Source organism: Gymnodraco acuticeps, unplaced genomic scaffold, assembly GCF_902827175.1.
Source record: "Gymnodraco acuticeps unplaced genomic scaffold, fGymAcu1.1, whole genome shotgun sequence".
Lineage (NCBI taxonomy): Eukaryota > Metazoa > Chordata > Actinopteri > Perciformes > Bathydraconidae > Gymnodraco > Gymnodraco acuticeps.
Genome location: NW_022990004.1, coordinates 346106 through 371359, shown reverse-complemented (window position 1 = coordinate 371359; position 25254 = coordinate 346106). Strand labels below are relative to the sequence as shown.

General features: G+C 41.8%; 1 protein-coding gene across 1 annotated transcript in view; it reads right to left on the bottom strand.

Annotated features, from left to right (window-relative positions):
• The window catches only part of slco4a1 (solute carrier organic anion transporter family, member 4A1), a 109645-nt gene that overhangs the window by 30029 nt on the left and 54362 nt on the right, over positions 1–25254 (bottom strand). Inside the window, 1 exon segment of the mRNA XM_034213001.1 lies at positions 1215–2330. Within this exon segment, the coding sequence (XP_034068892.1) occupies positions 1215–2058 (844 nt within the window). The 5' untranslated portion in view covers positions 2059–2330.

Sequence of the window (25254 nt, the reverse complement as noted above, 5' to 3'; positions counted from 1 at the left end):
AATGAAAACAGGTATGAAATACTATATGACAGTAACACAATAATACAGTTTAAAAGGGGAGTGATTTGTAAAATATCATAAAGAAAATCTGTGTACAGGTCTGTTTCATATGGGTGTTGAGAGATGTAGGCTATCCATAGATCTCTTAATTTTGATTTCAAAGTGCACCAGATTGATGCATTTAACTTCAATATTTTAAAAAACATCTTCCTGGGGGAGCATGCCCCCAGACCCTCCTAGAGGAGGTTAGGTCCACCCCCCACCTAAAACATGTTCACATGGATAGGATGCTAAATATATTTGCACACTTTTTATATGGTGGCCTATGTCCATATGTTTCTGTTTTGGTGGTCGTGCCACAACTGTGCATGTATGCACAAGTCATAGGTGCGCTATAAAATAGCACTACACCCATGCAATGTGTGTGAAAGACAATAGACTTTACAGCATGTTTTTTTAAATTGAAGTTGTGTTTGTGTGTTGGTTGTTGATGGCAACGTGTGCCCCCCCGTGGTAAATGATTTCCCCCCCATTCGATTTGTTCTAGAGCCGACCCTGAGTTTAGCATACTCAGCCCGACTCAGCCTGGTTGTTGGCCCGGAAAGAACCTCGATTTTATGGGGCCAGAAAAACTGTGAAATAGTACCCGCTAGCCGGTACTACGCTAGTGGAAACGCAACCAAAAACGGGCCCGCACGGCTCGGCACGCTTAAAGTGACTTCCGCGCTGTAGTGGAAATGCACCATTAGTGTCTCATCAGTGTGTTAGGTGATATATTCACACCTAAGACCTTGGTTTGAACAATTTATTTAAATCCAATTGCCATTTAAAAGAAGGAGATTAACAAATTGCAAGAGAAAATCTATATGATATACTATTTATGCAATTTGAAATCTATAAACTATTTTTAAATTAAAATGTTTGATTAATTAAATGAACTGGTCAGCCCAAGTTCAATGTGTCAAATGTTTCAGTGTGCGTAAGGTTGCCATTAAAAAATGTTATTCTTAGTTTCACAAATCTTGATATATCAACTAATCAATATGTCCACGTGTAAATTGACTTGACCCAATGTGCTGTTAAGTATCTCGGGAATAAGTCGTTGAGGATGAAAACGAGTCAAAGACATACAGAGAAAAGATGGTCCAGTTAGTAAGAAATAACATAATTACAAACAAAGCAAAATAACACGCTGTTCTGAATGACTAACTCACCAATATAAACAGGTGCATAGTTGGACTTGACGTTCTCATCCAGGTATGTGACCCCCAGTGTGTAGAGAGGCGTGGCCCCCACACCATGTAGAAACTGCCCCAGCATGAACACAAACCGATAGCTGGACAGTCCCCCGCCCTCTTTGTCCCGGCACGGGCTGGTGCGGTTGTCCGAGCACATGACTGTTGGCTCCGTCAGACTGACTTGGTACAGGGGGGTGGTGAAGTGAGGCAAGGCAAACACAAGAGAACCCACAGCCATGATCAGCACCCCCCACCCCAGCCAGCGAGGCTTGTGTCCTGTCCCGCCGAAGTAACTGACGAACGCCAGGCAGACGCAGGCGGCGATGTCGTAGCTGCTCGCGATGAGGCCTGCCTGGTAGCTGCGCAGGTCGAAGCGCCTCTCGATGGAGGTCACCACCGTGTTAATGAAACCGTTGATGATCATCCCTTGGAGGAAAGAAGCCACGCACAGGAAAAACAGCACCCAGCGAGGGGTGTTGAACCCTTGGATGGCTGTGGGCGTCAGGGCCCCCCAACCACATAGCTGATCCGCCTTGGTTGAGATCAGCTTTAACCCCAAGGGAGCCTCCGGGGTGGGTCTCGTGTCGACCCTGTATAGCTGCCCCGGTGCTGTGGAAGCCACTGTGAAAATATGGGGCCGAATGGGGACATCTTCGGGGCTGCCAGTACTTCTCGGGGCTGAGCCTACTGGGCTGCCTGTCTGGGAGTCTGGGGGGCTAGGGGTGTCCAGAGAGGGGCCTCCGCTGAGAGGGCAGTCCTGAACGTCCAGGAGCTCCTGCTTGGAGCTGAAGGTGGCATTGGCATTAAGCAACACAGGCATTTCCCCTTCAAGGGGTACTGTGTCAGAAGGAGGGGGTGGAGGGGTACTCTTAACTGGGTAAATAATTGTACAACAATATTGTAGAAAAAGGAAAATTAGCTGAGGCTCGAGGTGAGGGCAGTGTGGTCAGGATCTCTGTCCTTGAAATCATCTATTGGTGGCTTGTATGGCGTGTGTCCACAGTGCTGGATATTTACTAAGGCTCTCCAGTTAGTTCACGTATCTGTACAAGGTTGTACAGGTCATTCATACTCATGTTGAGTAATGGCATCCTATGAAGAAAGAGAAACAGGGATTTAATAAAGCAATATGAAGCAGTTTTAATAGGCACTGAAGACTTAAATGGTTGCAGGAATGGATGATGCATATACAGTACATCTGAAAAAAGAATGAGGGAAAACAAGTATCACAAAGTAAACATGTTCTTCAGATGTAATTCTAACATCAAGAAATCAGAACAGTAGAAACCTGGATGACTGAAAGTATGATTAGTCATCAGTCAAGGTATTGGCAGTGATGGAAAGTCACATAGTGTATTTACTCAAGTATTGTGTTCTTATGAATAAAGCTCCATCGGAGCCATACCCAAGCACAGGTTGAGTTGTTTGTATACCTGCAAACAAATGTTGAGAATATGCCGTTTACTGCTATGGGAACGGAACCTTCCTTTTATTGGACTACCATACTATATTCAACAGACTAACGTCAGATATTCTCAACAGTTACTGATTAAATACTGGGTTTTTAAAATAACATTTCCAAAGAAATAAATCCTTCGAATCTGCCTGTTCAGTTTCTGTTGGAATGTGAAGGGTTAAATGCCGTCTCTGCGAGTTACTGTGAAGACGGGAGGGCTTGTTGGTCCCTCTCTACATTCACAGAGGGCCAGCTATAGTAACTCAATGAGAGAGTAATGTCAAGTGACAGTACAATTGACCAATCATATCTTCCCTCTAAATGGGTGGGCTTTATTTCGCGGACTTTATGACAAGTTCCGCCCGCTGTGAGGTTTATACCATAAGGCGCATTCACACCGCAGTACTTTTCCCACAAAGGTTCATGAGAACTTAGTTCATGAGAACTCTTTAGTTCTCATGAACTAAGTACAGATCACGTTCACATCGGAATAAGTCCCTGGGGGAGGATTAGGCAAATTAAGCCGCTGACGTCACTTCTTCTTCTTCTGCTTTGGGTTTACTGGCAGGCCGCAAACCACTTCACGGCGTATACTGCCGCCCAAAGTCCCCGGCCGGAAGTCCCCGGAGTTGGGGACTGGCTTCAGTAGAAGCTGCTGGGAGTCCCAGCAGCTTCTACTGAAGCCTTCCGAGTAAATCGCCAGAACGCCGACACCTCCTCATCTCCACCGCTCCCATGTTTTATTTTGTGTTGCCATAAGTTAGTCTCTCTGCGTTTCTGCGCTGGGCTAATGCTAATAATGCTAATGCGAGGATAATAAAATGGCGGCTTCACAAAACTTTTTGGGAGTTTTACGGGAGGTGGTTTGCAATCCGCCCAGCCAATCAGAAATAGGAACCTTTTTCTCCCACGAAAGTCCCTGCTCTCTAGCAGACAAAAGGGGGTGAAAAGGTTATCATGAACTCATTTTAGTTCCGGCTCTTTTTGGTGTGAACGCAACATTTCGGAACTATATCGGAACTAAAGTGGGAAAAGTACTGCGGTGTGAACTCGCCTAATGACTGTATTTATACATGTGTATAAAGTGGTGCAGTGACGCATCTTAAAACCGGGGTCAGAGGGCCTAGGTATATAAGTCACGGCTCGCCACTGACTTTAGTTGCAAACACAGTTGTAGCCTTGGCTAAATATATCACATGGGTGTAATGAAGAGATGACAAACTGTAACTTAGTTTGGCTAACTTGCTAACACAAGCTACATGTAAGTTGATAATATCTCCAGCGTTGTTGTTGAAGCACTCAGTCACTGTTAAAATGTCATATCTGTGTTACTACAGATTACTACGCTGATGACATCCAACTTTACATCCCCACAAAAGCCCTCACCACCACACCCCCTCCCGCAGCCTTCGCTCATCAGAAGCCAACCTCCTGTCTATCCCCACACGAACCAAGCATCGGACCTGGGGTGACAGGTCATTCTCCATCGCTGCCCCCACCCTCTAGAACTCACTCCCACAACAAATCAGAGACTGTACTGACCCCCCCACCTTCAGAACTCTGACCACAACTCACCTGTTAGACTAGCTTTTAACGTGTGATTGATGTCCTTCTGATAAATGTGGTGTTATTTCTCGATTTAAATTCGACTTTTTATCTTATCTTATTTATTCTTACTTCTATAAAGCGTATTTCAGCATTTGATAAAGCTCTTGATAAATCAAATGTATTATTATTATTATTATTCAAATCAGCCAAGCTAAAGATGACCAGGGGCCTATACTACGAAGCTGGTTCAACCTAACCTGGATATGTTTGAGTTAGCCGGTTGGCCTAATCCAAAACATACGCGCTCTCGCTAAACTGTACTACGACGCGGGTTATCAAGTGGATCGCTCAAGCCAGCCGTGTCCTATCTAGTTAGGTGCGCGTTCACATGAAAGGGGTGGTATTTGGAGCATTCGACCATTCACAAACATGGAGAAGCGCACTGACAGCGCAGCGTCATACTTCCTGAATGAAAAGTCAACTATAATATTAGACATATGAAGAAGTTAAACTTTAAACATCCATGACTTAAACACTTGATCCCGGATAAAAGCCACATAGCTGCACCTGCAAGGTGAATACAGCTGGTAAAAGAACAAGTGTTTGAATGCGTACATTAACAGGGTTATGATATCACTGCCCCGTCTAAAACACGATTTGACTTTAATTACATTTGTCTCGAGTGTTTCGTCAACTTAATGTGTTGCTTAAAATAATACTTCTGCATACAGTATGTGACACTGTGAGTGTTGCACGGCCAGATACGGCTCAGCTGACTCAGATAAGGAAATATATGATACATTATGATGTGATATGAATGATAATGGGACACATCGACGTCTGCACTCAGTGCCGCGGACTGTACTTAATGTTACTTTGATCCGGTTACTTATGTTGTGGCAGATATTTAAGTAAGCTTTCTTAACGCTAATGTTATAATAGTCAGATTGCTCTGAAGATGGAGGTGATATTCTATTGATGTTCACGTTCACACAGTCGGTGATTTTTGCCGGCCGTCTTTCCTGCGACGGCAGCTTTTCTGTATTTCCTTTCTCCTGTAATATGACTTGATCGCACACTGAGCTCTGATTGGTCAGCAGGCAGTGCTTCACTGAGTTGATCTCTTAGCCTGCAACCTAACCTGGTCCCGACCAGGTTAGCCGCTAAGCATAAGTTACCATGGAGATCTAGCCTGCTAAAAAGAGAATCAGCTTCGTAGGACCGGAAAGCCGGAGTTTTCCCTGAATTTAGCCGGCTAAGCGAAAATCCTGCTTTGTAGTATACCCCCCAGCTTAAATGTACAACATGGCTTATGCTTGGAGCCATTTTCAATTCGAGGTTGTTCACTTAAACGTTGCAAATCTCTGTATGCATTTAATACAAGCTTATTGTGCGGTTGTCTTTACATTGTACGTGATATGCTAATGAGGGGGGGCTTTAGCAACATCTTTAAGTGGTTGACCAATTACAACAGAGTTGGCCGTCAACAAATCAGAGCAGACTGGGCTTTCAGAGCATGGGCTATTTCGCAGCGTTTCAGAGGGTGAAAAGAGGTGGAGCAGCACAGGAAAATAAAAAACTGTTTAAACATCAAAGCATGTTGACATGTCACAGTAGAAGCACATGATACAGATATATGAATCTGAAAATGAGCAGAATAGAGCCCCTTTAATCCCTTCAAATTCATCAAGTAGTTACTAACGTAAAAATGAATAGGTCTTTACCTGCTGAAACCTTTTTTTTTTCAGTTTATTGAACATGTCAAACAAAAACATACAACAATAATATATATACATATATATATATATATATATATATATATATATATATATATATATTCTCTTTTTTTTTTCTCACTCAAATTAATAATTATAACAAAGTACAAAAAACAAATAATAACAAAAAAAAACAATAATAATTCTCAGATAGTCTGTCATGTTCAACAGGGGCAAGAAGAAGCTTAAAAAAACGTTTAGCATATATTTTTCTTATAAATAAAATATTAGGTCATCGTCATCAGCGACATGTTTGTCTTGTTAATTTGTTTGCTTTTTGTTTTTTTACAAAACAATCAGAAAGAAATTACTTTTACAATTACAAGAAATAACAACAAATGGGATTTTACAGGTCCTGTTCATAACCATTAATGATTTGACTCCTAAATAATACTTTCAGTTTAGATAGACTTGTACAATATTTCAGTGCATCATTACAGTTATTCCACAGACTAACACCTTTTGATGAGATGCAATGAAGTTTGGCATTTGTTCGTACGGGTGGTTTTTTGAAAATGCAGTTTCCTCTCAACATGTGCATGCTTTCTCTCCGTGTGAAAAGTCCCTGGATATTATGAGGTAATAGTTGATTTGCGGCTTTGAACATAATTTGAATAGTTTTATAGTCAACCAGGCAGTGGCGGCTCCAGAGTATTTTTGTTGGGTAATCTATGGTAGGGCTAACCCATACAGTGGTGGGGCTCAAGTCAGTATTTGCAATGTAATTACATACACGCTCCCCTTGACAGTGAAACGCCACGCGTGAGGTTTAGATTATTTCCCTGTCTCAATCCAAATTGAACTGTATGAAATAAAAAGGCACATTTGTCTTGTAGTAAATAAAAAGGGCGACCTGGAGCCAATCCTGCAAATTCCCCACAGGTGAAAGAGTTGACATGCTGAAAACCCAACCCCTGCAGGGGGGTCTGGAGATTTTTTGAAATACTAACATAAAATACACATTCTAGTACTCTCTTGAGAAGAAAAATAAATAAATCTATTACTACACAACATATTTAAAAAAATGAATGCCATTTTAGTTTTGTGTTACTTTGTTCTGAAAGCTGAACCTGCTGCTCCTCACAGAGAGAAGAGGGAAGAGGCTGTGAATGACTTTACATTGTGGATAAGGGTGGATAGCCCCCATTGTTCTGTGTGTCAAAATGAAAGACAGCCCACACACCTATCAATCATCAAACCGTGGGGTCTCATTTCATTACGTGTTGATTTCTATCAACACGTAATGTTGTATCGATGTATATAGAGATGTACTACAGCAAAAGTATTCTCCGTCGGGACTTCCTGCAACAACACCACGCCGTTATCTTGATTCTGATTGGCCAGAAGACATTATCAAAGATGTTCTATTGAGAAGATGATCACTACGTGACAACAGTTTTCAAAACCGTTTCTGTATTTCCAAATCAAATCAAATCAAATGTTATTTGTGGAGCACATTTAAAAACGATTTTGGTCGAGCCAAAGTGCTGTACATGTCATTTAAACACATAAAAAACACATTATATCACAATAAAAGACAATAAATCACAACAGATAAAGCAACACATGGAACAGTCAGGAGTCGTGACCCCACTCTAACTAGAAGGCCAGAGAGAAGTAGTGTGTCTTCAGTGTGGATTTAAAAACCCCTAGGGTCTGGGCCGACCTCACATGGAGGGGAAGAGTGTTCCAGAGCCTGGGGCCAGCTGCTGCGAAGGCTCGGTGCCCTCGGGTTTTAAGTCTGGTCTTAGGTACTACCAGCAGCAGCTGGTCAGCAGATCTTAAGGCTCTGCCTGGGGTGTAGCGCTGGAGGAGTTCAGCTATATAGGCCGGAGCCAACCCATTTAGTGCTTTAAAAACAAATAAAAGGATTTTAAAATCAATTCTGAACCGGACTGGAAGCCAGTGTAGTGAGGCCAGAATTGGGGTGATGTGGTCACGCTTTTTGTGGCCAGTCAGGAGACGTGCAGCTGCGTTTTGGACTAGCTGCAGGCGTTTAATTGATGCCTGGTCCATACCCACATACAGAGCGTTACAATAGTCCAGTCTTGAGGTCACAAAGGCGTTAATAACCCTTTCCAGGTCTTTAAAAGATAAATACGACTGATCCAGACAAGTGGCTGCTGAAATCAATCTTACTAACTGCCGTCTGTGCAATTTACTCCTCGAGTTGGCGGACTTTATTTTGCTTACTTTAACATCATTTTTCATGGTGGGGCTAAGCCATTTCTTGGTATGGCTGTAGCCTACCCAGCCATACCCTGGCGCCGCCACTGCAACCAGGTCTTGTAGTTTTAGTGTTTTTAGTTTGATGAACAATGTATTTGTTGGTTCTCTGTACATAGTTTTATGTATAACTCGTATGGCTCTTTTTTGCAGGATGAAGATAGGATGTGTATTTGTTTTATATGTGTTCCCCCAAACTTCCACACAATACATCATGTATGGAAGTATGAAGGAGCAGTACGGCATAAACAAAGAAGCTTGATTAATTAGGTATTTGGCTTTATTCAGAATTGCTATTGATTTGGATATTTTGGCTTTGATATAGCTTATATGAGGTTTCCAACTTAATTTATTGTCTATGATTACTCCAAGGAATTTTAGAAACCTTCAAATCATTTACATATTGCAGCAATAACTATACTCAAATAACAAGCATTATTCTTACATTTTACTTAAGTAACAGTAGTAATACCACAGTGTTCTTTGTGTCACCAGTAGTTATTGGTTGCTGCCTCATTTGTCTTTGCTTCATATGGATGCCAATTCAGGCAAATACATACACACACCTTCACAGGAGACGCCACAGTGCTGCTGAGAGAATAGACTCAGAACAGCTTGAGTCCCCAACACAAACTACCAAGAAATTATGTTCAGAAGTTACACAATTACAGGCTATAAAAGCTCAAATCACAAGTGTGTAATGAAGCGTAAGATGCACTCTCTGCTCCAGCAAGCACTAACACAGATCACAGCAACACCAACATTAAAAACCATTGTGTAGATCAGGCTTTTGTACTACATTTAGTTTGACTAATTAGTGCAGTTTATCCACATTTCTACTTCAAAACAATCTCATATAATAATAAATTAAGAACATTATTAACTCACACGTCAGCTCTAATGCCAGATAAAGCAACTCAATTTGTCTTAAATCTCAATTTCTAAATGTATGGCAGCTATTCCAGTAAATGATGTCAGTAGTTTATAGAATTAAATATGTTTCATTTAACTCAAACACAAGCCTATACAAAGTAAAACCAGAGAAACTGATAATTTTGCAGTGGTCTCAGCCATTTGTCTACCTAAAACATTAGTTTGTTACATTGAGTAGAAGTTGACACATAAGCTGGATAATGAAGCTCCAGTAACAGTCTGTTAATGTTGGCCTCACATAATCTGACCTTAACATATAAGTAAACTACTGAATAAAAAAACCTTTTTAAATAAATGGTACTATTAGTGTAATTGTTGAATATTTGCTAGCAATATTTCCCCCCTAGTTACAAGGAGCCCTTCGAGTGCAACCATAATGCTGATGTGGCCCGTGATGAAATTGAATTTGACACCCCTGGCACAAGCCTTTATGTGCATCCACACTTCAAACTCCCTTTCTCTCAACAGAGATAACACGCTCGGTTTTATACAACAATAACAACAACAACAACAACCACTTAACAACAGTATGCAGGCCTTACAATTAAGATTACATTAATTGTCAATCAGGTCAATATAATATGTTTAGCCACAAACATTCAACTTCATCACCAACTCAAGGCTCAAAATATAAAACAAGAAATCTAATTCTAAAAATACTCTCTTGCCTCCTACCTCCATTCCGGCTTATGACAATCCACAGGTCAGGTGATATTTTAATTGAACAATTATACAGACGAAGTGGAAGAGAGAAAGTAAAGATGGAAAGTGCCTGATGAAATCAGTCTCTGAAAGCCTCTTATAGTTAGGCAGCAGATCAGTACTCAAACGCCCCATCAGGAGAGTCCTGCAGGCAGTCTGATGGGGGGGAGGTCCCACCCACCTGAGAGAAACCGCTCATGGGAGATTTGCTGCCTCCTACTGGAGGTAGACTGCAGTGTTTTGCTCCCCCATTTCCATGCTTACACACAGCAAACACAGTCTGCTGTTATATGCATTTTTTATATTATTGTGATCATATCAATAACTTTTGAACGGAAAATAAATGAATATCAGTATAGTATGCAATTGTATTTGTCTTCACTTATTCATAGTTAGAATGCTACAATGTGTTTGAGCAGGCTACCTGCCAAATGTTACACGTTCTTTCACATTCATTTAAACAATATTTTTTTGAGTTACAGCCCACATCTGCATCAGTTTGCTCTGTTTGTCTCGATCACTACGTTCATCTGACTTAGATTTCGGTGTAACTGCTCTCAGAGCATCTTTAATGAGGCCAACAAACAGGAGCACACGGCTACTGATCATTAAGGAGGGGTATGGTTATGGTTTATCTGTACTTTAATCAACAATAACTTTTAAAAAACGGTATGACTTTAGTCTGTGAGCTTCCTAGAATTAGGGTTATTATTAGCATTCCACTATTAGTTCTTCAAATCTTTATTCTTCCTCTTCTTCTTGTTTCAACCAAATAGTTTGGCTCTCAATAACTTCAGCATACTTTCAGCTACAGAAACCATTCAAATATCAAACATATTCAGCCTTTTCAGCACATGATGGGAAACTTTCAACTTTTTCAAAATATTGTATACTTTTTGAAATATTCAGCTTTTTAAACTCTTTTTACAGATCACTCGCCATCAAGTTAGTTCAAAAGATTGCAGTTAAAATATTTACTTTCTTTTCTCTTCTTAATACACATTCATTCACTACTACTTACCTTTAATATCTAACTCCTTCAGCCTACTTTAAGCTGCAGAAACCATTCAACTATTACATTATTCAGCTATTTCAGGACATTGAGGCTATACATGTTGTTGTTTATACCTTTTTTAAACCTTTTCTTTGAAATATTAAACTTCTTCACTATGTTTCCTACTCTTCCAGTTTAACATTTCACTTTCAAGTTTTCAACAAAGTCATTGCAATGCATTTGAGTTGTAACAATTTGATTCAAATCATTTCACTTTTCTGCATTTCTCTGCTAAGTTCAGCAACACACTGACTTGGTCTCTGTAGCTAAAAGCAGCTTCCATTCAGCTAATAACATATTCAGCTTTTTCTGCATTTTCAACAAAATTCAGCAAAACATGTACAGTTTACAGCATTCACACACATTTGCAGCAGGAAATGCATTTTATAGTTACAGCGTTGCTGCCCATAGTGATAGCTAGGGATGCTCCGATCAAGGTTTTTGGGGCCGATCACCGGAATCAGAATCGGCCGATCACCGATCATAGGGTGGGTGGGGGCAATGGGGATCTTCCATTTAAAGTGTTGTATTGTGTAGCAGAGTTTCCGGATTACCGGACTATGACTGGTAATATATGCTGAAGACCGGCAAATCTAAATCTCTCCGGTCAAAATAATTTCCCCTTAGCGCCATATAAAGTGTATTAAAACATTCCATTTCCCCTAGAACCGCCGAGGGGAGTAATGTTGCCCCCCTACTGCACCAGCGTCGGCACTCGCATAGATATCATTTTTGAAACATTTAATTTGTTCCTCTTCCTCATTTCCTTATATACTATATAATAGGACCTGTGTCCTAAAAAACATCAGTTTAAAACTAAGTTAATGGGGCTCATTTTAAAATTGCTTCAGTTTATAATCAGATCGAAAAGTTCAGATTCATTTTTCAATAAATGATGCGCTTCCACAAACAACAAACAACATAATTATTACATTCAAACAAACTACTCATAGTAGATGAAGTACATTATTCAAAAGTTTACATTAACTTTGGATAATAACACAGGAGAAATAAACGGAGCCTCTCTTTTCCTCTCTCTCTCTCCCTCTCCTGACAGCCCGTCTGTATCAGTCTCATGCAGTTCACTGATCCAGTGAATGAGTAAAACACAACAGTAAATAATAAACATATATAACTAGTTTAGGTTGTTCCAGAGGTAGATAAAAAAGCTAAGTGTGTTAGGTCTGACTTGAAGTGTGTGTTTTGCTCCGCTCACCGGTCCGTCACAGCAGGCGGAGCTGCAGGTGATCGTGCAGAGCTGCGTGTTCTCAGTCAGCAGCAGCTGATCCTGATCTCTCTCTCTTTCTGCTTCACACACGTTGCATATAGCTATTTTATTGTCTTTTTCGGACACCTAGAAAAACTGATTGAAAGACCGTTGAAGCAATATTGGCGAGCTTCTTTTGCCAGGCACAGAGAAAAGTCTCATGTATTTTGCGTCATCTGATCGGCTCTCCTGATCGGCCTTTATAGAGAGCACCGATCAAACTATGAATGAATATCGGCCGATAATGATCGGCGGCCGATCGATCGACGCATCCCTAGTGATAGCCTTATAGTTTAAATCTCCCTAACATTAATACTGTGTCTTGCTGTGGACTGTCTGCCCTGTACTTTCCAGTCCCTCTGTGCTGGTGGTTCTACTACCCAAACAGAAACATATGGACATAGGTTACTATTTAAAAAAGTGTGGTAACCTATCCATGTGAACATGTTTCAAGTGGGGGTGGACCTCAAATCTTCTAGGGGTTCCGGGGGCATGATTGTATATACAATTTTGGAGTTAAATGCAACAATCTGGTGCACTTAAAAATAAAGAGACTAGATCTATGGAAACACCCATATGAAACAGAACTGTATACATTTCAATAATCATAAAATTGTAAGAATATGTTCCCTCCTCTCTCCCCTCTCCTCCATCCTCTCCTTCCTCTCCCTCTGCTCCTCTGTGACGCAGAAGTAAAGACTAGTTTTTGCTCTCAACAAGTTTTAAAGTTTATCTTTTCTTATTTCACCTAGTTAACATATTTGACTAATCACTCCCCTTTCAAATTGTATTTTGGTTTTACTGTCCTATAGTATGAATTAGAATGATTTCATACCTGTTTTATTTATTCTGTTATTTTTTATAACTATAATACAAATTATATAACAGCTGTGTCTTGGAAATATGTGTTTACATAAATGGTGACCAAACCGTTTGAGACCCACTGAGATAACTTAGACTAAAGTTAACTATCTAAAAACTGAGAGAGTCCTTTACCTCACTGAGCTGTAGTTATCAGAGCCTCTCAGTCTTCCACCTTCCTATCAGTGGCAGCTGGCCCATAGGGGGCGATAGGGCACCGCCCTCCCTAAACCACACACACACAAGGAAATGCTTTTCTATTTTTTTTTAAATTTAAACTTTATTTAAATTGCTTTTCCTATACACTTGTATGAGTATGACTGAAGTACTGTGCTGGGGCGATGGAGAAATCGCCCCACGGAGGTGGGTCTCTGTAGCAGGTTAGCCAATTGTTGAAATATATTTTCTCTCATAAAACTCCTGCTCCGTGCGCAAGCAGACCGCTGCATGCACTCTCTCTCCCTCGCTCGACCTCTCCAGCCTGTGCGCGCTCAGCTTTGCCTGCCTGCTCGCTCAAGTTGTCACAGCGTTACAAATGTGCCACAAAATCAACCAATCGGAGAACTCGAGAAGGTCAATTCTGATTGGCTGGTGACAGCGGAAGTCCAAAATGCTTGATCGTCACGTGGTTCAGAGAGACTCAGAAAGTTCCCGGAATTTTGTGGCGGGCCATTTGAATCACGATTTGAATGCATTAATAACAGGATATAAATGCAATTTTTGGTAATTAGTGGTCAATAAAGGTTTTGAGTTGCAATATTTATACAACATATTGATATGTGTATGTAGTTACTGTAAGGGAAACTTCTGCAGCAATGGAGAGTCAGGACTCAGAGAGACACAAGGAGAGTTGGAGCTTTGATGTCAAACACTGATGTTTATTACAAGTATACGGCCGGAGAAATTCACATCACAAGTCACAGCAGCCAGAGATTCTGACTGCACTGGTGGGTTGCCATGTCAAATCTGAATAGCCTCTCTCTCGAATAGACCTTTTAACTAGTTTACAGAGAGTTAATCCACATATTGGGGGGCTGACGTAAACATTCTGGGAACACTTGGAGATAGCCCCCACATCTGGAAACACTGGATCACCTGTCTGTGGTGCTTAGAAGCCAGCGTTCTCACAGTCATAAAACCCTTCTTGCCCGATAGTTGACCTGGTAATATCAACAATAGCTGACGCCTCCCATTCCTTAAGACAAATAACAGACTCAGGGTTGGTCATAAATGTCAACACACAGAAAAGGTTAGACTCCTAGGAGTAAGACACAATTAATCCCTAACAGTTACATCAATGTGTTTTGTTTTTTTTAAAGTAAAATGTGCTAATATTTGAGGATTAAGATAAAATAAGAAGTACTTTATTATTATAATTGGGGAAATGTTTACGCTGCAGCAGCAAAAGACAAGGCATTGTACATTAGACAGTTAAAAGACAAGAGTTAAACAATCGAAAATGTAAACATCTTAAATAGAAATAAAATAGCATTACAAAAAGTAGAAAATATACATATTGTAAACAGCTATCTTACATTTTAACATATACATGTTAGGCTAACGTTGCCTTGGTTACTAAAGTAAACAGATATTGTTCTAAACTGTATTAAAGTAAACATGTATTATTTTAATCTGTATTGAAGTGAAAATGTATTATTTAGGACTGTTTTCAAGTAATCCTATATATATATATATATATAACCTTCTCACTCACACTCACTGGCCCAGATACCAGAACACACACATATTCTTTTCAAGGTTCTTTCTGGGGCCAATATAATCTCAAGCACCAATATATCTGTGTACAATGTTTGATTGTCTGGGAAAGAATAGTTTGTGTGAAATATTCCTTGGGAAAGTAAAGGAGTGAAGTCAGGTGCAAGATAAAGATTGACTCTGTCCTTGTTTACTTCCGAAGCTTTCACGCTCTGTTCAGAAGTAAGGCACCAATATATCTTTGTACAATGTTTGATTGTCTGGGAAGGAATAGTTTGTGTGAAATATTCCTTGGGAAAGTAAAGGAGTGAAGTCAGGTGCAAGATAAAGATTGACTCTGTCCTTGTTTACTTCCGAAGCTTTCACGCTCTGTTCAGAAGTAAGGCACCAATATATCTGTGTACAATGTTTGATTGTCTGGGAAGGAATAGTTTGTGTGAAATATTCCTTGGGAAAGTAAAGGAGTGAAGTCAGGTGGAAGATAAAGATTGACTCTGTCCTTGTTTACTTCCGAAGCTGTCACACTCTGTTCAGAAGTAAGGCACCAATATATCTGTGTACAATGTTTGATTGTCTGGGAAAGAATAGAGTTTGTGTGAAATATTCCTTGGGAAAGTAAAGGAGTGAATTCAGGTGCAAGATAAAAAGTGACTCTGTCCTTGTTTACTTCCGATGCTCTCACGCTCTGTTCAGAAGAAAAATACTTTTTCCCAGAACTCTGATTCGCTGTATTGGGCCCGACCCGAAGTGAATCCAACCAGTAAATATCACCTAGGGGAGTGAGCAGCCAACACAACTCCTCCCAACGGACTCTCTGATTCGCTTAGGAGTAAAATGGGACGGAAGAGCCGACACACCTCCGCCCCAAATATGTCTATATATACTGTTGTTTAGTCATGCAAAATGCCCCCTGTTTCTGACTGGCTGGTCCCGATATCTGTATCGGACGGCAGTAGAACTGGGAGTCCAGAGTACTCTGTAACTTGTATTGGTGTTTTTTACCATTAAAATCAGATTATTGTTATAACTTTTATTCCGGTGTTTTGAACTCCTTCTCTTATTAATCTGACCAGGCTCATCTAACGGACGGCGCGGAGCGGAGGTGGGCTTTAAGCCACCACCACTGTGTTTGCTCCTACAATTCTGGTGACCTCCGACGTGATGAGTGCTGGTCTCTAGAAGGACCACCGACAGCCAGCGGACGTAATTCAGTCCAGGGGAGGACACCCCGGATACCACTGACAACTAAACCAGGACGTCCTATACAAAAGGGTGAGCAGACACCTGTTGATTACCAAAATCTGTAATTGGCTATACTACAACATTTTAGAGTTGTCAGTGGCGTTCTCAGTGTTCTTAGTCACGGTAAAAAATACAATACATATTTTAGTTAAGTAAGGAAGCGCTTAGAGTCAGGGAGAGCAGTCCTGTACCTAAGGCACCAAGAGTGTAAGAGTCGGGTAGTGCATTCCCGTACCTTAACTCACTAAAGAAAGTAAAGTGAACCAGCGAGGTCCCCGTGAGGTAGTCTAGTCCTGCACGGCTGACAAAAAGCTGAAGTCGATATTATATGTGGGTATTCAAGAGGAGATACGCAACTTTCAAAATCAATTTGAAATGACCGGATCTCGCAAACTCTTACTGTGGGGTTGATCTGAACGGCTAAACGTGACGATAAAGGATTTTTGTGGCTTGGGATTAAACTCCGTGTGAGGGTCGCATCTCTAAAGAGAGGTGTCGAAGCGCCCTCAAGGCCGTAATTATCTGTTGAAATAATACATCGCACAAAAAAAGCCGGACAGAATGTATAAGGGAATAAACTCTGTGTGATTTTTTACGTAGAATCTGTGTAATAATTGAGAGGAAAGAGCAGAAGTATCATTTAGTGTCGACAGGAGACAAAGTTTGCAGAGCTGAGAGCTTCATCAGACAGAGGAAGCTCATTCGTGGTCAGCTGCTGCCCTCTGGTGGCGAACAGGGTGTAACAATATTCTGTGTTGTTTCACACTGGAAACTTTGAATTTTGGATTCAGACTGTGTGCACGTCTGAATTAAGGACAGGACATTCAAATAAATAGAATAAGGACATTAAGAGTAACGACAATAATTGTCCAGTATATTAATAAATACAAGTGAACACATATCAACCTAGTCAGATAATAGATACGAAGTCATAATGGAAGGAGAATTTGAAAAGAGTGATTTTGGCGTTCCAATTCCCGGAAGCTTCCGCGAACAATGGGAACAGACTGAGAGATTGATTCTCAGTGGAACCAAACAGAGAGACAAGAAAAAGGCTTGTGCAGATCTGAGGTTCCTAAAAAATAAAATGATGGAAGAGGACAGGGTAGGAGGAGATGAGACTTTAGGAAGTTTAAGCTCAGCGCTAAATGTTTATGAGCGACAGCTTGTAAAGAAACTTGGAAACCTAAACGGGAAAAAGCCCGGATTATTTGGCCGTAAGAAACTAAACAAAGAGAAAGAGGCGGTAGATAAATTAAGGAGGATTTGCCATGAAAGGAGAAACTATTACTCTCCAGCCAAAAATCCCCCAACCATTATAGCAGCCCAAACACAGGGAGGGGAGTTTCAACGCTCTAGTGACGTTGGCACTCTCCTGTTCCCTCCAATCCAATCCATTTTATTTATATAGCACATTTAAAAACAACAGAGTTGAACAAAGTGCTGTACATCAACAACTGTATAAAAACATAGCAAAAATACATAAAAACAGACAGGACATGAAACAAATGTAATACGAGACAATGAAACCAGATCAGAAGCCACCGACTGAAAAAACTCTCCTATATGACGTAAAAACAATATAAAACACTAGTAAGGTAAAAAATAAATAAATAAATAAAAACCACATTTTACAGCACAAGTGTCACCTGGTCTGTACAGTAAAAGCCAAGGAAAATAAGTGGGTTTTTAAGCGAGATTTAAAAACAGGCAGAGTTGGAGCAAGTCTAACCTGGAGGGGTAATTTGTTCCATAACTTTGGAGCTGCAACAGCAAAGGCTCTGTCTCCCCGCTGCTTTAGCCTCGATTTTGGGACTACCAGAAGGAGTCTGTCAGCAGACCTCAGTGACCGTGTGGGTGTGTATGGTTTTAAAAGATCTGCCAGGTACGGTGGGGCTAAACCGTTCAGGGCCTTGTATGCGAACAGCAACATTTTAAACTGTATTCTAAAATGGACTGGTAGCCAGTGTAAAGAGGCGAAGGCGTAATATGTTCACGCCTGCATGTCCTTGTAAGGAGGCGTGCAGCAGCATTCTGGACCAGCTGTAGGCGTGACAGGGAAGCCTTGGTCACTCCAATATAAAGAGCGTTGCAGTAATCCAGTTAGTGGATATAAAACAATGTATTATCTTCTCAAAGTCATTAAAAGAAAGGAAAGGCTTGACCTTTGCTAAAAGTCTTAGCTGAAAGAAGCTGGATTTGACCACAGAGTTAATCTGTTTGTCTAGTTTAAAATCACGATCAATCCGTACTCCCAGGTTTGTGACAATGGGTTTCACATATGGGACAAGAGAATCCAGCCCAGGCGGGGCATTGGGGCCACCACTGGGTCCAAATATTATGACCTCTGTCTTTTTTTCATTGAATTTTAAAAAGTTCAAGGCCATCCAGGCTCTGATGTCCTGCAGACAGTCAGACAGGCGTTGCTGAGGGTTTGGGTCATTTATTTTCAGGGGCATGTAGATTTGCGAGTCATCTGCATAAAAATGAAATGAGACACCATATTTCTTAATGATAGCGCCCAGGGGGAGCAGATACAGGGAAAATAAAATCGGCCCAAGAATGGAGCCTTGGGGTACCCCGTATGTGAGAGGAGCAGAGGAGGAAGTAAATTCATTAAGATTTACATTAAAACTTCTTTCAGACAGATACGACTTAAACCAGTCTAGAGCAGTACCACTGATTCCCACAAAATGTTGCAGGCGAGAAATGAGAATACTGTGATCTACAGCAGTGGTTCCCAAACGGTGTGCCGCGGCACACTGGTGTGCCGTGAGGCAAGTCCGGGTGTGCCGTGGGATTTTGTGACAACCATACGTTATTATTGCAATATACAACTACACAAAAATAATAATTTTTTTATTTACTATATCAGTACTTTGTAGGTTTATATGTACGTAATCTGCGCGACTTGCCCGTCCACATCTCCACGTGCAGTGCTGCATAAACATGGCTGAGTCAGCGATAACTTTCGAGGGGTGGAGGTATGCCCATTATTTTGAGTTCGTCCGAAGAATAGACAGGAATGTGACGGTGAGGTGCAAACTGTGTCCAGGCCAGAAGCTGTTATCCACTGCTGCAAACACCACGTCAAACCTCAACAAACACCTGCAAAGAACACATGCTTTTTTGTTTATATCACGTAGTCTGTTCTTCTTCTCTGTCTTCCGGTTGTTGCCTGTTTTGAATGACAAATACACACTACCGCCGCCTGCTGGTAAGGAAAGTTATTGCCACTCACGCATGCGCAGTTCGTACGTGCTCGGCGAGTAAAGTAACGAGTTACTTTATGTAGATAGTAACGAAGTAGTGTAATATATTACTTTTTAAAAAGTAATATGTAATATATTACATTTGTTTAGTAACGACCCCATCTCTGGAGTTGGCGTTCTCTACTCTGATTTACATGAAGAACAACAGGAGGCCACAGCTCTCTGTTGAACAGGACTTGCGAGTGGCCCTCTCCTCAGTGCCACCAAGGATTAAAAAATTATGCGCGCCCCGACAGGCACATGTATCTCACTAATTTGTAAGTCGGCAAAATATTTATAATAGCACATGTTTCAATGCTGATTGCTGAAATGTTACATTTATAATGTGTAGTTCAGGACCTTGGACAATGCAGCTTCCTTGCATTGACAGTTCTCTGTGTTGAATTTCTGCTGAGTTTCCTTTGCCTCATTTTTAATGTTGTGACCTGTCTGGTTTAAATGAGTGTGTTGCTGCTTTGATGAAGCCTAATTTGATAAAGTTTCAAATTAATTTCTGAAATATTTCGTTAATAAATATTTCATGAGTAATATAGTTGTCTTTGTCACATTTTATTTGGCATTAGTAAATAATTATGCACATTTACAGATATTTTACATGATATGAGTGATAACACGTGTTAGAAGGGCTATTTTGCACAATAGGTGTGCCTTGAGATGTTTACTTGTCCTTTGGTGTGCCTTGGGCACAAAAAGTTTGGGAACCACTGATCTACAGTGTCAAAGGCAGCTGTCAGGTCTAAAAGTATAAGAACAGCACTGTTCCCAGAGTCAGTAGCTAAAAACAGGTCATTCAAAACTTTTAAAAGAGCAGATTCAGTGCTGTGGAGGGGTTTAAACCCAGACTGGAATACCTCGAGAATGCCATGCACATTTAAGAAGGACTGCAACTGCTTCAGGACCACTTTTTCTAACATTTTGGACATAAAAGGAAGTTTACAGATAGGTCGAAAATTGTCAAAAACAGAGGTGTCCAGGTTTGGCTTTTTAATCAAAGGCTGGACCACAGCATGTTTTAGGCACTTTGGTACTTTTCCTGTAGTCAGGCTGCTGTTAATTATATGAAGAACGTTAAGTCCAACAATGTCCCAGATTTCTTTGAAAAATCGCGCTGGGACAACATCACTTGGAGAACCCGAGGGTTTCAATTGAGCAACAATTTCCTTTAGAGCAGGAAGTGACACAAGCTCAAACTGATCCATAACAGCTGAGCAAGTGTCCAAGACAGATGGATCATGGGAAGGAAGTGAGATGTTTGCTCTGATGGCAGTAAAAAACTGAAGAAAAGCCTCACAGGTCTCAGTGGAGGTTACTAAGTTGATGGATTGTGGGACATTTAGTATACAGTTTATAGTGCTAAAAAGAACACAGGGTTTATGACAGTTATTACGTATAACATCTGAAAAATACTGCGTTTTTTCCGCTTTAACAACTTTCTGATAGCTACGCCAGGAGCCCTTTAAGATATCATAAGACACATGCAGCCTGTCTTTTTTCCATTTGCGTTCAGCCCTTCTGCACTCCTGTCTGGCAGTACGAGTGGACTCATTTAACCATGGTTCAGACTTAACTTTAGGGCGAACAGCTTTTAGTGGAGCAATAGTATCAAGGATGTCTTGACAAGAGGAGTTAAAGAAAGAAAGTAACTCCTCTGTATCACCAGTAATAGGATATGCTCTGTCATCCACAACACGTTTGAAGGCAGCAGAAAACTGAACAGCGGTGGAGGGTTTAAGCATGCGATGAAAATGAGCAGACTGTGGACACTGTTTACCAACAACACAAGGGATAGTGACGTCAAATAGAACAGGCATGTGATCGGAGAAGATTGGGTCGCATATCTCAACATTACATATTGATAGACCATAAGACAGGACAAGATCAAGAGTATGCCCGTGTTCGTGCGTGGGGCCAGAAATCGATTGAACAAGATTAAAGGCATCAATAATATTTAAAAAGTCTCGAGCCAACGGTTTGTTAGGACAGCAAACATGTATGTTTAAATCCCCCAAGATAAGAACCCGGTCATATGTATGCATAATACCGGTCAGGAAATCGGAAAAATCGTTAATAAAGTCCTTGTTATACTTTGGGGGACGGTACATCACTGCACACAGGACCGGATCAGTGCGGCCCAACTCAAATGAGTTCAGTTCAAAACTAGAGAACGAGGCCGGCAACTGTTTACAATAAAAGTTTGACTCATAAACAATCGCTATTCCTCCTCCTCGACCAGTTATCCTCGGGGAATTCAGGTAGCTACAGCCTGACGGTAACAGTTCAGAGAAGGCGCTGGACTCACCCACGTTCAGCCAAGTTTCCGTCACGCAAAGGAAATCCAATCCACGGGAGATGAAGAAGTCGTTAAGAATAAAAGTTTTATTTGCTATCGACCTAGCATTAACCAGTGCCATCTTGGTGGGAGCCGGAGCAATAGCCGCACGGTGGGCCCGATCCAGCGGCCGCAGGTTCAGAGGATTCACTCCACGTCTGCCTAGACGGGAATGACAGCGGCGGGGGGGGGTGGGTTTCCTCAGCAGAGCCGACGACAGGTACCAGCCAAGGGTCGATAGGATCCAGTAAACGCCGAGAAAAAACGAGTCGTTGAACCGTTCCATTTTCAGTCCGGAGGGACGAGGATAGCGCCAACCAAGCTTTCAGCTTCACCAGCTGGCCTCCGCGGATGCCCCGGCGCCTGCGGCGCTTCCTACGAGGAGGTTGAGGCGGAGCCCGGTATAAGTGAGCAGGTATCCCAGACAGGAACGGGGGACAGAACGTTTTTTGATCACAACGATCAAACTCCCACAGGTTCTTGGCAGAGAGGCGAATATCCAGGAGTGTTTGACGATCATATGCCAGTAGGGAGCTTACAGTATCAGTGACAAGTGACATAAACAGTATAAACATAAACCAGGTTGCGAGCGACAGACGGCAAGCCACATACACTGGCGCCATCTTTTTTTCTTCCCTCAGGACATTAAAGAAACACCAGTGTCAACACATGCACCTACGGATGGAGAAATATTTGACTTTATTGCAAAACGAGTCAAATTTTTTAGGGATATAAATAAAGATGAAACCTCTGCCTCTGATAGAGAAGACATAGGGAGGCAAACTATCCGCAGTGCTGTAAATGAGGAGGGCACGGCACAGAAGGCTAGCTCAGAGGAGAGGTCTCCAGCAGGACCTATAGGGGACCCGTCTGCTCCCATCTTGTCTACCCTCATTTACCCGGACCTGGCCAACGCTTTCTTCTGCATACCTCTAGCAGAGAGTATGAGACCTATTTTTTCATTTACAATGGGGGGGGGGAAACTGCAGTACACAAGACTACCACAAGGCTTCAGTCTGTCTCCAGGAATATTTAACAAAATACTCAGGGAACAGCTAGATGGCGTTCCATTGCCAGAGGGGGTGGTGTTGATACAGTATGTAGATGACCTTCTCATTGCAGCACCCTCCGCAGCCTCTTGTTTAGAGGCCACCAGGAACCTACTGGTTCGCCTCCACGCAACAGGGTTCAAAGTCTCTAAGAAAAAGCTACAATGCACCCGTAAAGAGGTGACATTTTTGGGCAGAGTAATCTCTCCAGCAGGTACAGGCATGTCAGCAGCACATCAGGAACACATTTTAAACCACCCCAAACCCAAGACAGTCAAAGACATGCTATATTTTCTGGGTCTCACAGGCTACAGCAGACACTACATCCCAGAGTATAACCCAAGAACAGCTGAACTCAGAACACTGATCAATGAGAAAGGCATGCGCAATCTCACTGCCACACTGAACTGGACACAAGCTGCAGAAGCTGCATTAATTTCTCTCAAACAATCCATGTCCCAGGTCACCTCTCTCGCTGCTGCATCCTATGCATTGCCATTTTCCCTTGATGTTTCTGAAAGTGAAAACACAGTAAATGGTATTCTATTTCAGAAAAAGGGGGGATGTAGGTCAATACTGATGTACATTAGTATCACACTGGACAGAGTGGAGAACAGAAAACCTCCATGCACAAGACATGCAGCCGGTACAGCACGTATCTTAAACAAGATTTCACACATTGTGATGAGACACCCTTTGACAGTACTGATAACACATAGCATTGTCTCTTTTGTGAACTCAAGTGCATTCACAATGACTTCCACAAGACAGACCAGGTTAGAGAAAACTCTGACACAAGCACACATCACCTACACACTTGAAGGAGTTAACAGCGCAGACACCATTGGCAGCGGAGAACCCCATAGGTGTGAGGAAAGAATCATACAGGATGTGAAGCTAAGAATAGATCTCAGAGACGAGCCTATGCCACATGCAGAAAACCTGTTCACAGACGGCTGTTGTTTCAGACACCCCACCAACGGGCTCCAAGCAGCCTACGCAGTGGTGGGTCAAACAGCTGAGGGACAGTTTGAGGAAAGAGCAGCAGGAAAAGTAACAGGGAAAGTCTCAGCACAGTTGGCAGAAGTAATGGGAGTCATTGCAGCATTAGAGCTATCAAAAGGAAAAGATGTAAACATCTATACTGACTCAGCATATGTTCATGGTGTCATACATGTGGAAATGCGCCAGTGGATGAGAGCAGAATTTGTAACATCCACCAATACCCCCATCAAACACAAGAAAGAGATCAAAAGGCTTGCAGAAGCAGTAATGTTACCCAACAAGCTAGCTTTACTTAAGTGCAAAGGTCACAGCACGGCAGACAACTATTTGTCTTGGGGTAACAATGCAGCAGACAAAGCAGCTAAAGCCAAAGCAGGGTATATACCCTTCAGGCCACTTCATGTAGACAGCCAGTCACCCTGTGTGAGGCAGACCCACATTTGGACAGCATTGCGTTCACAATACATACAACAAAATCCTCAGGCCAGAAGTTGGTTATTTGTGGTGGCTGTAGTTTGCAGTTTGTTCTGATGTGTGAGTTTATCAAATTTAGCAGTGATTCCATGTCAGCCACAGCTTGTCACACAACATTTTACTGATAGTGTATCTAACAAACTTAAACTAGCTTTATTAAATGTCAGGTCTCTGGCAGGAAAACATTTTGTAATCAATGATTTTATCACTGAGCACAATCTTGATTTTAAGTTTTTAACGGAAACTTGGATTGAACAAAATAACAGTGCAGCTGTTCTTATCGAATCAACCCCTCCCAACTTTAGTTTTATGAGTCAGGAAATAATGCATAAGAAAGGGGGTGGAGCAGAGGTCGCGTTAACCGAATATTTTCCGTCTATGACTGAAAGCAGTCCGTCATTTTGACGGATTAGAACAAACTCGGAACAGCGCCAAAGTTTCCCCGCAGCGAGGCTCCGGTGTTAAGCATGCCTGCCAAAAAGGAAATGATACCGTTTCCAAACCCAACTTTGCCCTACAAATCATTGAAATGTCTGAGTTTTGGCTTTACGCTGTGCGCACTCCCGCGAGGTACAGTGGGCATGCATAACACGGCGCTAACAGTTCACAAGCGTGCGCCCCCGCCCCCGTTGACAGTCCACGACCGTGCTCTTCCCCCCCCCCCTGTTGACAGTTCACTCTCTCTCTTCCCCCCCCCCCCTGTTGACAGTTCACTCTCTCTCTCCCCCCCCCCCCCCAGAGTGTAAAGGCCGACGGGTAATACTGAATTTTGACGGAAATGTTACGATCCTGTCCGTCAAAATGACGGGCAGTGAAAAAGTCTAGCGCAACCTCTGGGATGGAGTAGCTATTTTGTTTAACGATTTATTTCAATGCAAGCAGACTATATATGGGAACTTTGCTTCTTTTGAATATGTGGCCCTTCAGCTGAAATGCTCCTCTCGAGCTCTGTTCCTTAATATCTATAGACCACCCAAATACTGTGCAAGCTTTTTTGATGACTTTACTGAACTGCTGTCTATAGTGTGTATTAACTTTGACCGTCTAGTCATTGTTGGTGATTTTAACATCCATGTTGACAACCCCCAGGACAGAGGGGCTAAAGAA